General features: G+C 33.0%; 1 protein-coding gene across 1 annotated transcript; it reads left to right on the forward strand.

Moving 5' to 3' along the window:
- The first annotated feature begins 540 nt into the window (after nt 1-540).
- Nucleotides 541-2878, forward strand: LOC110603570 (transcription factor MYB36). The gene is made up of 3 exons (XM_021741327.2): nt 541-890; nt 1353-1482; nt 1646-2878. Exons 1-3 carry the CDS (start codon nt 755-757, stop codon nt 2256-2258), a joined length of 879 nt encoding a protein of 292 aa, XP_021597019.1. The 5' UTR covers nt 541-754; the 3' UTR covers nt 2259-2878.
- The last annotated feature ends 12706 nt before the right edge of the window (nt 2879-15584 follow it).

Consider the following 15584-nt stretch of genomic DNA (forward strand, 5'->3'; position numbering starts at 1 on the left):
AATTGTTTATAAAAGTATAAAATTATTAAATAATTTAAATTAATTATTTTGTATTAAGTGAAAAGTAAATTTAAAAATTATTTAAATTAAATAATTTCAATTGTTATTAAAGTTATTCTAGATTAGATAAATTATACGGAGTTAGTAAATCTGCGAGAAAAAAATTAATCGTGTAAGAAAAAATGGAATCGCTTGAAATACTAGCGAATCACAATATCTAAGAGTTCGATTCTGATTTAGCAATCGTATTTAATTTAGATTGCGATAAAAATATTATAATATAAAGTTAAATATTTTTTATTTTATATTAATGAAATATAATAAATTTAAATTATAGATAATTGTTAGTATGAAATTATTAAATAATTTAAATTAATTATGCGGTTTCATTATATTTTATTTTTTTAATATAAATTTGTTTATCCGGTGAGTATATACATGGCGTTGGGTGCGTGATATTATATTGTCAGCGGTTGTGAACAAATAAATAATTTGACTGCGTCGAAGCTATTAACGTCTTAACAAACAAGATAGGGAGGAGCTAAGCCAAACACAAAACAAAGAAATTTTCAATATGGGAGTCCTGCAAAGTCAATAAAGGATTCTCCATTTCTACTCCTTTATAAAGCCTCGTCCTCCTCAACTCCTCCGCCAAAAGCTCACGGTTACTTCCTTCTCCTCTCTCTCTCTCTCTCTTTGGTTCCATCTTGCGGGGCTTCGAGGAGAAATCGTGTGAATTATTTGGCAGGAAAAAATGGGGAGAGCTCCGTGCTGTGATAAAGCAAACGTGAAAAGAGGTCCATGGTCTCCTGAAGAAGATGCCACTCTCAAACGTTACCTTGAGACTTATGGAACTGGTGGCAACTGGATTGCCTTGCCCCAGAAAGCTGGTACCTCTTTCTTCCTCTCCCTCTTAAAACATGCACATACACACTGACATGGTTCGTCGAAAATGCACATAATATAATCAAATCAGTTAAATCACAGCTTTTGAAGCTCTCAAAGCTGCCTGGATATCGTCATGTTTTTTCGAAAGAACAGTCCTCCTTCTTCTTTAAGATTTTCTAATACCCATTTCCTCAATTTTTAACCTTTTTTGTTCTGTTTTTTCGTAGGCTGGATTTTTCTTTTTGTTTCTTCCAATAGCTTATGTTTATCTTTCTGCAAAGGTTCCTGCTCTGATGCTAATAATTACCACCACTCAAATTTTCACAGAGAATTCTCTGTTTTAAATGACTGGAAATTCTTGATGCCCTTCTTGCTATATCCTTACCTTTAATTAATTTGCTTTCTAAACAAGATTGTGCATCAACACATACATTTTGCCTAACCTTTAGTATCCGTCGTCACAGGCCTTAAGCGATGTGGAAAGAGTTGCCGTTTACGGTGGCTCAATTATCTCAGGCCAGACATCAAACATGGAGGTTTCACTGAAGAGGAAGATAAAATCATATTCACTCTCTATAGTCAAATGGGAAGCAGGCAAGTCAGTCCAAAATTAATTCTCATTTTTAGCATATAGTTTGATTATATATATAAATATATGTTAAATTCTACAAATTTGTTACCTTTTCATGCATGATATTGTTTATATCTGTAATTAATTTCTACTCACTGTAATGCTTGAATTTGCTCTTTTGGTTAGATGGTCTCTCATAGCCTCTCACCTACCAGGAAGAACTGATAATGATGTGAAAAATTATTGGAACACCAAATTAAAGAAGAAGCTATTACTTGGAGGAAATCCGAGCTTAGCAATCAAGAACAACACAGAGATTATCACTCCTGCTGATCATAATTATAATGCCACTACAGCTCCTTCCGCCACATCTTCACTGCCTAATGTCATCCCAAGAACTGAAACCACTTGCAGCTTCACCTTCTGGGATTCACTGACTCATAGTTCAGTAACATTGCCTATCCTATCTGATGTTGTTTATGATCAACATCTTCTCGATCCTTCTCAAATATTGAGTCTAGACCCAGTTGATCAATTCTCTTTTACTCCTGGAATCATGGATAATTTGTCTGAACTGGGTTCAAATTTGATAAACAATCACAACATTGTTTCATCTTCTCAAGAAGGTTCAAGCATATCAGATTCATCTTCAATTGTTATGGATCATAATCTGTCAATGCCTGCTGGAATATTAATGGATTCAGGATTTGGATTTCCTTATGATCCTGTCACTGCCCTTCTGTTTGAAGACAAAGCTGGTGAAGTTGCTTCTTCTGGGTATGCTGAGATTAAGCATTAACCAATATTGACAAAGGGAAAGGTTTTATTTTCACATGTATACATATGATTTGGATCTCAAAATAGGCTCTGATGATGATGACAAGTATCACTCTCAAGTAACTGAAGCTTAGTAGATTTAAGGCAAAAGCTTTTGTCCTGTGCATTTGGACTGCTGCAAGCTATAGCTAGTTAATAGGAACCAGCTATATATATATCTCTATCTATTCTGTGATATATAATACAAGAAATATATGTATGGCTAGTGGCTAGGTGGTGGGATTATGATAATGGCTGGTGATTTTAACTGTGATTTTTCTATAAAGATATATAGCTTTTGAATTGGCAGCTAGTTTGGGATTGTTTATCAGAAGAGGAAAAGTGGGCATGAATAGATGAGCAATTTGCATCAGCATGTCTCCCTGTTTCTTAATCATCAGTGGTCACAAAACTTGCATGCGGCTCTCTCTCTGGCCTATTCAAACTTCACACTATGTAACCATAAAAGATTCTCTCTCTCTTCTCTGCTCACCTTGTAGTAGTCATGAGTGCATCAGCTTCCATGTGGTGGTGCTCAGTACTGTTAACTTTAATTTGTGCATTCATCTTTTATATATACTTCTAATTCCAGCAGTGTTCCCATTGTCCTACAAAACTTTCAATAAAGATATCTAGAGATTGGTTTCCTTAATCCACCCAGTCCAGAAATCGTCTTTCTCATTCCAAATCTTCACAGCTCGACTCAATAATCATTATTCTTACTTATGCTTATAAAAAATTTAATTTATTTTATATGTTTAAATATATAAATATTATAAATTTAATAAAAAATATTAGACTACTAAAATTATGTTTAAAATTTACAATTTTAATATATAATTTATTTGTTAAGTTAAAATCAATATTTTATAATGAAAATTTGAAGGGAAAAAGAAAAAAAATAGAAGTGTAGAAAAAAATAGAAGTGACAAAAAGAAAAAAAAAATTAAATGAAGGACTAAAAACAACCTCCGTTTGTAATTTTATAATAATAGTAATATAAATAAAATTTAAGTATAATTTACTCCAGTTACCTAAAACTAAACTTATAATTTTAATTGAATTAAGAAATTTTTAATAAAATTATATCCATTAAAAATTGAAATTTAAATGTAAATGTAAAACTTATTTAACCAATCAAAAAAAAAAAAATTCACGATTTTAACTGAAATAATTATTATTTTTTAATTTTTGTAAAAACACAAAGTGAATCAAAATTTTGAGATAGGAAAAGTATTATTTTGTCCATACAATTTTAAATATTTATAATATTTAATTATTCTAACTAACTGAAAATCATATGACTAATATTTTTTTATAAAAAGATATGATTTTACAATTTAATTAAATAATTTAATTTTATAAAATATAATAATATTTTAATTGAGTGGTTTTAAAATATAAATAAATTAGTAAATTTTAAAAAAATCTAGAAATTTAATAATAATTCTCCTTTAATTAAACATTTTATCTAAAGCATTTAAAAATGTGCTTAATTTGTGCTGGCCGACTCTAGTTAATATTGTCATTTGCCTCTCATCGCTTCAGTCCAAGAGAGTTCCGGTTGATCCTTCATGCCCGTTGTGTCATGCAGCCTTTGGGAATGTCTTGCATATTTTGATTCAGTGCCCTTTTGCCCGCAGCTGCTGGTTAAGCTCGCCGTTTGGTTGGCCTGCGCCTTTTGCATCCTCTTTAAATGAGTAGTTTTCTTTAGCCTTCTCTTCTGTTTCTGTGGAAAATGTCTCCCTTATGCTAATGATCTTATGGGCTTTGTGGCAAAAAGGAACAATGTTGTATGGAAGGGTTAGGGTCATACTGCGAGTGGTGTGTTCTTCATGGCCCTGAATTTTTTGCAGCAATGGAAAGCAGCATGTGTCGTTTGCTCAGTAAATACCATTGTTGACTCGGCTCGCCCGGTCTGGTCTCCTTCGTCGCACGGTTGGATCAAGGCGAACATTGACGCCTCTTTAAGCTTGCAACGAGGTTCAGTAGGCTTTGATTGTGTAATCCAGAATGATGATGGGAGTTTTGTGTCTGCTAGAGCATACTCTTTTATAGACAGATGGATGCAAAGTGTACTGAAACTATGGTATTTCGGGAAGCATTAAGCTAAATTAAAGAGTGTGGATGGGATCGAGTCCTTTTCGAATTGGATACTCAGATACTTGTGATGTCAGTTAATTATGTTTTGTTGGATGATTTATCGTGTTTTGACATTTTGGTTCAAGATTGTAAACTGTTTATATCTAGTTATGAGGAAGCAAATTGTATTTTTGTTCATAGATCTGCAAATAATGTCACTCATATTTTAATAACACGGCTCATTCTGAGTCAAATCAAGGAGTTTGGGTTAATGTCCCTCCACCTCATATTATTTCTTTGTTCTCTTTCAATTAATAAAGTTTTCTTGTCCTTTTAAAAAAAAACATATAAAAATATGAATTTGAATAAAAAAAAAGCATATAAAAATGTGAATTTGAATTAATTAAATTCAAAGTAATATATATTTTTTAAAATAAGAATTGAAACATTTTTAAAGAAAAATATATTCAACCTAAAAAAAATAATTTCGTTAATATTCGCCTCCATTTAAAATATAAAATTTTCCTATTAAGCAAACAAGACATTTACAAATTTATAAATTTTAAATTCTAAATTTCAAATTGCTGAATCCAAATGTAAACTTACAAGAGTTAAAAATGTATACCATTAGGTGCAAGAATATAATTTTCATGGACGGCTAGGGCTAGGCAGGCATGACTCATCCAATTAATTTGATTCCTTTTTTTTAAAAAAAAAAAAAATTTTGGGTCAATGATTCCTCTTCCAAAATAATCAAAGATCATTATGGAGGAAGAAATCGTGTTTTTAAAATTTTTTTTTTGAAGAGCGTCATTATTTCCTTCATCTAGTGTTTGTCACTGAATAATTTTTTATAAAATATTTTATATGAAATAAATCGAACGTTAAATTAAAATTTTCATTTTCTTAGATTTTAATTGAAACTTTTGAATTTATGTGGATTAAAAAATAAAAATGAACTAAATTAATTTCTAAACTTTTGATCAGGAGGTCTATTAAGGGAATGTTTAATTCAAATAAATTATTTCAAAAAAATCATTAAATTTTACGAGAATGTTTGCCTCTAACGTTGCCCCTTTGTCTAGGTATTCGAATTTGCAAACAAGTATAGGTAATTCACTCTTAAAATTGGAGAATAAAAAATTAAATGTAAAAATATAGGAATTGATATATTAATTACACTAAAATTTAAGAATTAAAATATAATTTATTTTAATTTTTTAATATTAGTATAAAAATATCAAATATCAATTTTTAATATTAATAAAATTATATTTTAAAAAAAATATAAAACTAATGTTACATAAAAAAATATCAAATAAGTGAAAAGTGCGGTCTCATTACGGAAAATGGGACTCAACACTATAATACTCGAATTATCATCAAAATTTATTCTCTTCTAATAGATTGAGTTTTGGTACAGAATTACCGTTATTAGACACATTTTTATTTTATTTCTATTAACGAGATCATCAACCTATTAATTAACGATGTCTGTTATCGAATAGATAGTTACAATATCACTGAATTTTCAGAAAACACCACATTTATCTTCATCATCTTACAATGTAAAAGTAAAACGATTTCTGAAGTAAAATTACACTATCTCTAATATCACTCAAACTTTAAATAATTACACTATCTCTAACATCCACCATCACCTTACGTTTTCTCGATTTTAATAATTACATTACAATCTCATTTCGATCTTATTATCAAATCATCAATTTAATTTTAATAATATATGTGAAAAGCAGAAAGGAAAACAAAAGGCTGAGTTTTCAAAAAGTAATTAAGTAATTTTTTTTTAAAAAAAAATATCAAGGAAAATTATTTCTTGTAAAATTTAATTAATTTTAATAAAATTTATATTTTATATAAAATTAATTCTTACAAAAATTTAAAATAATTAAAATTGTAAATTATTAATATTACCAAACATAAAAGTTAAAATTTTAGAAACGGTTTAGGAATTGCACAGGTATTTTTGTTCAACAATTTATTTAATTTTGTGAAGCCGAATATATGAAAACCGTGCAGTCCCCCATCCCTTTCACTTTCAGAATCCCAAAAAAAAAAAAAAAAAAAATCGATGAGGGTATAATATTTAATTAATCATCAAAATTTCAGACTAAGGTTGCATTTATTTTATAAACATATATATTTTTAACTTTCGGAATATTTAAAAAATCAATGATAAAACTAAATCAGTAATATAACCTTTTATCTATAAAATAAAAATATATTTTTAAATTTAAAGAAACTTATTATAATATTATTAAAATATTTTTTTACATATAAATCTATTTTTTTTATTTTTTAATAATGTATGAAATATTTTTTAAAATAATTCAATATTTTTTATATATAAAATATTTTCCAATAAAAATTGAAATACAAAAATCTAGAAGGGAGTAAAAGGCGTTGATATTTGATAGAAGGGAAAGTCAGGCAAAATTAATACAGAATAGTTAGTGTGAGTGTGACAGGCAAGTTTTTCTTATGGGGCTTGACTTGTGAATATAATAGACTTAAATGTAGGGTAGATATTTTGCATGGGCTGGCATTTGATTTGGAAGGAGTCAATGATGAGTTGGATTTATTTATTTATTTATTTATAATAATAATAATAATAATAATAATTTGTGTATTGTCATTTTCCTAGTCATGCATATGATGTGAAATCATTGTGTTCATATCATTATTCTATTAATTTTATACCCAAGAATCTAGTGATTATTTTGATGATAATTCATCATCCTCTACCTATCAGTTTCATGCATGTTTCCAGTGGCGGAGCCAGGAGCTTCTCTTTGACAGGGCACTGGCTGCGCTGCTGCGGCACCACCGGTTGCGCCGCTGCGGCACCTTCATCTCCTTCAAAGTATTTTTCAGTCGCCGGTACGGCACGTGCCCCTTGCCTTACCTTCCCTCCACCCCCGCATGCTTCCATCACATGTGTGCATGGGACATATATTCATTTCTATTTTTTTAATTAATAATATATTTAATTAAATAGCTTTTAAATCTTTTACTACACATATAACTATTAATAAAAAATATTACTATTATTTTAATTTTTAATTTGTTTTTATTATATTTTTACATCACTCATTCTAATGATATTTTATTTTGTATATTTATTGGCTCTTGATACAATCTATTAATAACACAAATTTATATTTGTTAATTAAAATATTTAATAAATTAAAATTAAAATTTTAATTATCATTTATTTTTAATGAGTAAATGATATTAAACTAATTTAAATAAAAATTGAATAATGAATTTATCGCTCTATTTCTACAATAAAATTTTTAAATTTTTATATAATCAATTATTCAAAAATACAATTCTTTTGTATAAAATATAAGTTATTATTAAGTGAGAAAAAAAGTTTTTATTGCCCCTATATGTATTATTTTAAAATGTTAAATGTCAAATTATTTTCCTTTTCTCCTCCTCTCTCTTGTTGAGCATGTGCTTTTAAAGTTTTTCTCTTTCTGTTCCTTTTCACATCCTCTATTGCCGACATTAAAATGATTCCTCACTTAATTATTATTGAGACAAGGTGAAGTTAATGTTTTTATTTTCAGTAACACTGGTTATTGCGGTTCCCGATTTTAAAAGTTCGTGATAAGAGTTGACTTTATAGTTTTTCTTTTTCTTTTTATACTTGTAAATATAGAGTTTTTCAAATTTTTTAATCTTCAGATTGAGTTCTTATAAGGAGTGAATGTGTGGTTCTATTTGTTTGTTGAGCTTATCTTTCCATCCTAGTCTAGTAAATTACTCCAACACCAACCCACAGTCTACCATGAATCAACCTCTCACATGGTATCCAAATACTAGTAATGTTCGTTTAGTTTCTGCATACAATCACTCAGTGCAGTTAATGAATATCCCAAAACTGACCAACTTCATGTAGGTAATGGTCAAGGACTTCCAATCACTCACACTAGTATGATTATACTTCATTCTCATAATAAAAAATTTTACTTGCAAAATGTTTTATATATTCCTCAAATAGTGAAGTATTTACTGTCCATGTTTTACCACTGATAATAATTGTTTGAATTTTGGCTTAACCATTTTGTTCTAAAAGATCAACAAACACACTACATTCTGATGTGCAGACCAAGTGAGGTTGGCTTATACAAGCTACAATCCACACCAAAAACAATACTGGCAACATTTAAGCCTACTCTTGATGAGTGGTCATCCAAATTATCAAAAACATCAAACTCTTGTTCGTAATAATTCATTTTCAGCTTCTTCAAATAATATTAGTCCTTATTCTAGTTGCATCTTAGGAAAACTTTCTCGTTTGTCATTAGCTTCAGTTGAGCATACTAGTCATTGTCCTTTTCCGATTATTCATTCAGATGTATGGGGATTCGTCCTAGTGCTTTCATCTTTAGGACATCGTTTCTTTGTTTTATTCATTGATGAGTTTACTTGATCTACATGGATTTATTTTCTTAAACACAAAAGCGATGTGTATGAAATTTTTCTTAATTTTCAAAAATTAGTGGAACGATAATTTAATACAAAAAATACAAGCTTTTCATTCGAATTGGGGGAGAGAGTATCAAAAATTGAACCAATATTTTAAACAGTTTGGCATCATCCATTAAATTGTGTGTCATTACGTGCATGAACAAAATGGCCTCCCAGAAAGAAAAACTTGCAGATGAATATATCTAACACTATAAAGGGAGGAGTTTACATTATAATAAAAAAAAGAATGAAAAACAAAGGATAATTGAAATATATCATCACGAAGGTTTTCCTTGAAGATTTCATGCTTCAGTGTTAGTTGACAAAATCACATTTATAGTGAAAACATATCAAAAAGAGCATACTTGCATAAGAGCAATTGACCATCATAATATAAATCATATATGCATTTGGATAGTTAAGAAGTTGAAAAGTAGTTTGAGTGTTGATTTATATACGAGTTATGAGTTAATGCAAAATGAGTTGAGAGAGAAATGGGGTGTTGAGCTTCTAATATGGTAGCTGTGTATGGCTAAATGCAAGATTAGAGATAAAAATATTAGGTTGCATGAAGATAACTATAAGAAGCTTCAAAAACGTATGCATTACTTGAAGACATTTAATCCTGCTAATGAAGTAAAGATTATGATTGATGAGTATGAAAGGGAAAATGAGCCAAGGGTTTTCAAGAAAGTGTTTGTCAAACTTGAAGTAATCAAGTTAAAATTCTTAAAAGGATGTAAGTATTCCATAGACTTAGATGCTTGTCATCTAAAGGATATTTATAAAAATATTTTCTTATGTACAATTATTCTTGATGGTGCTTGATGGTGCTAGAGGTATATTGCTTTTGGCATTTACCATTATTGAATATATATGTGGAGATAACTAGAGATGGTTTTTGTAAGCTCTTGAAGAAAGCATTGGTCAAGAATATGAATAAAAATCTTGGGTGATTATGTTTTATAGGAAAAAGATAAATTGCAAATATATTTACCTTTAGTTACATTTGTAATTCAGAACAATAACATTTAATATTATTTTTAGGGTTTAAAGGAGGTAGTGGCTAACATTTTCTCAAATGCTGGTTATAGATTTTATTGTAAATATTTTTATGCAAATTTTACAAAAGAGCTCCCAGGTATTACTCTGGATTATAATTTCTAGAATGTAGCCAAAACTACTCATAGTTATAAGTTTTGACTACATATAAGAAACATGAAGTCAAAGAAAGAGCAGAAACCATATAACTGGCGTACAAAAATACTTATGTCATAGTGGGCAAGATATGCTTTTTAGAAAATTGCAAATGTGATAACTACACTAACAAACATGAAGTCAAAGAAAGAGCAGAAACCATATGACTGGCGTATAAAGATACTTATGTCATAGTGGGCAAGATATGCTTTTTAGAAAATTGCAAATGTGATAACTACACTAACAATTTCACATAATCTTTTAACTGTTGGATTGGAAATTTGAGGAGACTATCAATTATTCAAATTATTGATAAGATTAGACAAATACGTGTGAGGTCTCATAAGAGATATGAGAAAGCATCAAATTGGGAAGGAAAAGTAACTTATAAGATAGAAAAAAAAAACTTTGAGAAAAATTATCAACCAAAGCAGATTTGTTAAACTCATACTTGGGAGAAATGATAAGTATGAAATCCATAAAAGCTCATATAGATTTGTTGTGTCTTTGTATAAGAGAATATACTCTTTTGGATAGTGGGTTATTTCTGAACTTCCATATAAGCAGGTTGCCAAAGCTATTGGGTATAAAAGAGTGGACATTAAGGATTATTGTGATGATACATTCAGTATTGCAAGTTATTTAAAGGTGTATAATCATGTAATACATCACATTCTATTAAGGCTCTTCGATGCAAATGGTGAACATCCATCGCTTAGGCCACCACCACTTAAAAGACATCCTGGTAGACCTAAAAAAGCTAAGAGAAAGGGAGAGGATGAGACAAGACCTGCATCTAAACACATGAGAAATGCAATAATTGTTTGTGCAAGATGCAACCAACTAGGTCATAATAAGAGATCCTCTCAAGGTGGACCTGTTTAGGTAAGATTATATATTTATCTTTTAACTTTTAGTTATAATTATTATGATGTAAGTTAATATAATATCATTTTGGATTATATAAGCTAGTATAAGAAATGGGAGGCAAAGTGGATCGAGTGGTAATCAGTACAATATTGACATTCTATCTGGTGTTGCATTTGATCTCAATACTCAAGAATCTCTAATTGAAATCACTCTATGAATAACATTTTCTCTATATTTTTGCATATGAACTTGATCATAAGAATGATTAATGAAGTTTATATATTATTCAAATGATCAAGTATATTAAAATATTTCAATGACTATTATCATTGAATTGACGGCTAACTTCCACTTGCTTATTCAGATTTTTCAATTAATTATTATGCCATTCTATGTGTAACGACCCGGAAACCGATACCCCTCTGTAACGGCCCGAACCGCCACCGGCGCTAGGATTCAGATCGGCTTAAGGCCGCCGGGACCCGTAGCAAGCCAAACATACCTCCTATCACCTGGTCAAATCCCATACATGATCAAAACTTTAACATAAAAACTGGAACATCTGATGTAATTACCGAGCTCGACCTGTATGCAACATAACTGAAACATAAAAGGACCCCCTACTAGAGCCCTCATCAAAACTCTAGCTGGGTCAACATAACATACATCAAGCTGGGATTACATCCAAAGAACTAGAACCTAACCTGTGCATGCCTCAAACCACAAACATAAGACCTCCTCTAGGGTCCTCATCCATTACCATAGCGTGGTAAACAACACATGCCACAAGATTAGTTCAAACATAACTCAACAATAAACCAAAACATACATCATGTATTAAACAGGGACCAACCAAGTCTCAGGGCCAAGCACAGTACTAATCCATAAATATAACTCCAATTAACCTTACATTTCAATAACTCAGTTACATTACATCATGTCCATACTAACAGTACTAATCTATAACTATTACAAAAGCATAACCTCTGCTCTTGAGACTTCCCGATCAACCTCAAAACCTGCAACACTGGGGTTAGGGGAGAGGGGTGAGCTAAAAAGCCCAGTGAGTAGAAACATAGAAAACAGTTCATTAATTACATGCTCTCATGAAATGCGTCATATCACAAAGAAATCACATAACTGTATCTTGTCCGTCTCGGGGTTCATGCAAATAAATATTCCCCACGGACTGTTTTTGAGAGTTCTTTTCTTTGCTAGCATCCTTTACTCTCAAGGATTAGACATGACCTCAAAAATCCCTCTGTCGGTGCCCGGCTCCCCCAAGGAAGCTCACACAGGACTTTCACATACATGACAGGGTACCAAATCCACAGAGAGCTCACCAGGACTTTCCTATATGTACTTGTCCGGCTCTCAAAGGACTTACCCAAGACTCAATGACAGAAATGGGCTATTGAAGTCGCCTTGGTCCAAACCTCCTGAATCAACATCAAATAATGCAATGCGCCATATTCGTGAAACTAGTGCAATCAGCCTATTACATAAAATCATGATGCATGAACATGCTTTAGGCATTTGATTTTATAAAATAAAAGATTTAGTTAGTTCTACTCACCTCTGGCAGACGCTGAACTTGCTCTGCACAGCTAACACTACTGGCCTCCTCGGTCTCTCGGGTCCGATCCTACACAGGTGGACTCGAATGAGGTGCCAAACATACTCTAAACAACTCATAAACATACCCCCAAAAACCCCTAAAACATCATAGAAACATGCATGGAAAACACCCAAGAAAAGGCTGGACAGGGCACTTTCGGCGGCACCTTCGGCGGCCGAAAGCCCCTTCCAGAGACGAAACTCGGGTAGGTTCGGCGGCAGGTTCGGCGGCCGAAACCCCTGGACAGAAACGAAAGTCCCTCCTTCGGGGGCACGTTCGGCAGCCGAAAGGCTGCCTCCCATGCAGGTTCGGCGGCCGAAACTCCTTTCGGCGGCCGAACCTGGTCCCCTCTGGACGACAGGTCCGATTCTGCCTCACCACAAACCAACTCAAAACCTCACATACTCTCTCCCAATCATGCATAAAGGAGCATAAACTAACAACATAGCATCACACTAACACATATAAACACACATTGGGCATCAAACCCACATAAACCTAAACATGCATATCTACCCAAACTCAACCATCAAACTCTATAAAACTTACTTAAAACTTCATTAAACATAAGGAAAAGCAAGGATCTACACGAACCTCTTGGAGATCGAGGGTTGGTGCAACCCGAACCTTGGAGGTGGGGAGAAATCTAACTCCGGGTCTCCAAGCTCCAAATCCTTGATCCAAGCTTAAAACTCTTTAAAACCAAGAATAAAACTCATAAAAACCATAGAAGATTGAAGGAAAACATGAAATCGACCAAGGGAGGACATGAACACACCTGGGCACGAGAATGGGGAGAAACTCGCCCACTTTCGGCCTGAGAGCCTTTTATAGGTGGCCAGCTAAACCTCCTTCGGCGGCCTAACGTGCCTCCTAAACTCATGCAAGTTCGGAGGCCGAACTTGACTTTCGGCGGCCGAACCTTGGCTCGTTCAAACAAGACTTTCGGAGGCCAAAGGCGCTCCCGAAGCCTTTCCATGTTCGGCGGCCGAACTTCACTTTCAGCGGCCGAACCTGGCAAACGCCTCATTGGTCTTTTCTCTTCAAAACTAAATTTTCTTTCAATTAAAAACCCTTAAAATCATTTGAAAATATTTTTAGAAAACACATTCTACCCTTCTAGAGAGATCCAACACCCTAGATTCCACCGGAAGGTAGGAATCCCGATGCCGGATTCTAGCCGGGTATTACACTATGGATCTAATTAATCATAAAAAAATATACATAAATAATAAGTTTTATCGACGTGAACAAGTTTTAAATTTTTTGTCATTTATTTATCAGTTAATAAAACAATTAAGTATTTAATTGTATAAAACTCAGAGTGCATTTTGAATTATAAAATTCAACTATTTATAAATGTAACGACCCGGAAACCGGACAGCTACCGGCGCTAGGATCCATATCGGCATAAGGCCGCCGGGACCCGTAGCAAGCCTAACATACATCATGTGTACCTGTTAATCCCATACATGACCATATAAGTATATAAAAACTTTAAATTTTTCTTTTCAATTTCCAAGCTTAACATGTGCATGCACAAACTTATAATCATAAATCCCCACACTGGAGCCCTCATCAAATGCTCCAATGGGGTAACATATCATACATTAAGCTTGGTTTTCATAACATTATCATTTATACATTAACATAAAATCATGTATCAAAAGGGATTAACCATCCATGACTAGGGCAAAGCACAACTCTAACCATTACATTACATTATAACATTTTACATTTTATTACACATCTTTACATTACATCATGTCCACTACTATTCTATTACAAAACATAACCATAACCACAACCTGCTGACCTTCTGAACTATCTTTGTCCCTGCAAACCTGGGGTTAGGGGAGAGGGGTGAGCTAAAAAGCCCAGTGAGTAGAAACTATAAAAGAAACAGTTCATTAAAATATATGCTATCATGGCATGCATCACATCACAAACAAATCACATCAAGGATGAATTTGTCACCAATAGCCCTCTACATAAAAAAATCTCATATCATAACAAGTTCAGCAATACTCTGTGCCAGGGGCAATACGGCCACACCTGGTCTTCTCTTACTCTGTGCCAGGGGCGATACGGCCACACCTGGTCTTTCCATCTCATATCATATCATACATGTCATATCATATCATTTTGTATCATGTCATATCATATCCTACTGAGGGCTAGAGGATCATCCAATATCCATCCATATCATCATCATCGTATTATGCAATGCATCATATTCATGAATTCTAATGCAAACAACCTATTACATAACATGGTATTCATGATGCAGAGCACTTTCGACGGCACCTTCGGCGGCCGAAAGTCTCTTCCAGAGCCAAAAGCCATGCAGGTTCGGCGGCACTTTCGGCAGCCGAAAGTCCTTTCAGAGCCAAAAGTCTGGCACCTTCGGCGGCAGGTTCGGCGGCCGAAACTTCTCACAGATCCGAAAGTCCTGGTCTTCGGAGGCATGTTAGGCGGCCAAAGCTGCCTCCCATGCAGGTTCGGCGGCCGAACATACCTTCGGTGGCCGAACCTGGTTCCCTCCGAACGACAGGTCCGAATCTGTCTCAAGCCAAACCAACCCCAAAACCAACTAAAACCTCACATACACTTTCCCAACATGCATACACACTCCCACAAGCATATAGGGGCATAAACTAACTAAAACCCCAACACAAACATCATATAAACACATATAGGGCATACATCCAATATAAACCCTATCATGCACATCTATTCTAACACATGCATCTAACCCCCATAAAATCTCTTAAAACTCATTAGAAACATAAAAGGTGGCAAGGATCTACACTCACCTCTTGAAGATCGAGGGTTGGTGCGATCCCTAACTTGGAGATGGGAGGAAACAAACTCCTTAGGTCTCTAAGCTCCCAAAACTTGATTTAAGCTTTAAAACTTCAAAACCCAAAAAGGAAACTCATAAAAACGTGAAGGATTTGAAGAAAGAACATGAAATCAGCCAAAGGAGGACATGAACACACCTGAACTCGAGAATTGGGAGAAAACTCGCCCATTTTCGGT

Source organism: Manihot esculenta, chromosome 16 (genome assembly GCF_001659605.2).
Source record: "Manihot esculenta cultivar AM560-2 chromosome 16, M.esculenta_v8, whole genome shotgun sequence".
Taxonomy (NCBI): Eukaryota; Viridiplantae; Streptophyta; class Magnoliopsida; order Malpighiales; family Euphorbiaceae; genus Manihot; species Manihot esculenta.

What these genes read in the sequence shown, in the direction of transcription:
- LOC110603570 (XM_021741327.2), top strand. Translation starts at nt 755, where the DNA reads ATGGGGAGAGCTCCGTGCTGTGATAAAGCAAACGTGAAAAGAGGTCCA. An exon ending in TGCCTTGCCCCAGAAAGCTG is followed by an intron (nt 891 to 1,352) that starts GTACCTCTTTCT and finishes CCGTCGTCACAG; the next exon opens with GCCTTAAGCGATGTGGAAAG. An exon ending in TATAGTCAAATGGGAAGCAG is followed by an intron (nt 1,483 to 1,645) that starts GCAAGTCAGTCC and finishes TCTTTTGGTTAG; the next exon opens with ATGGTCTCTCATAGCCTCTC.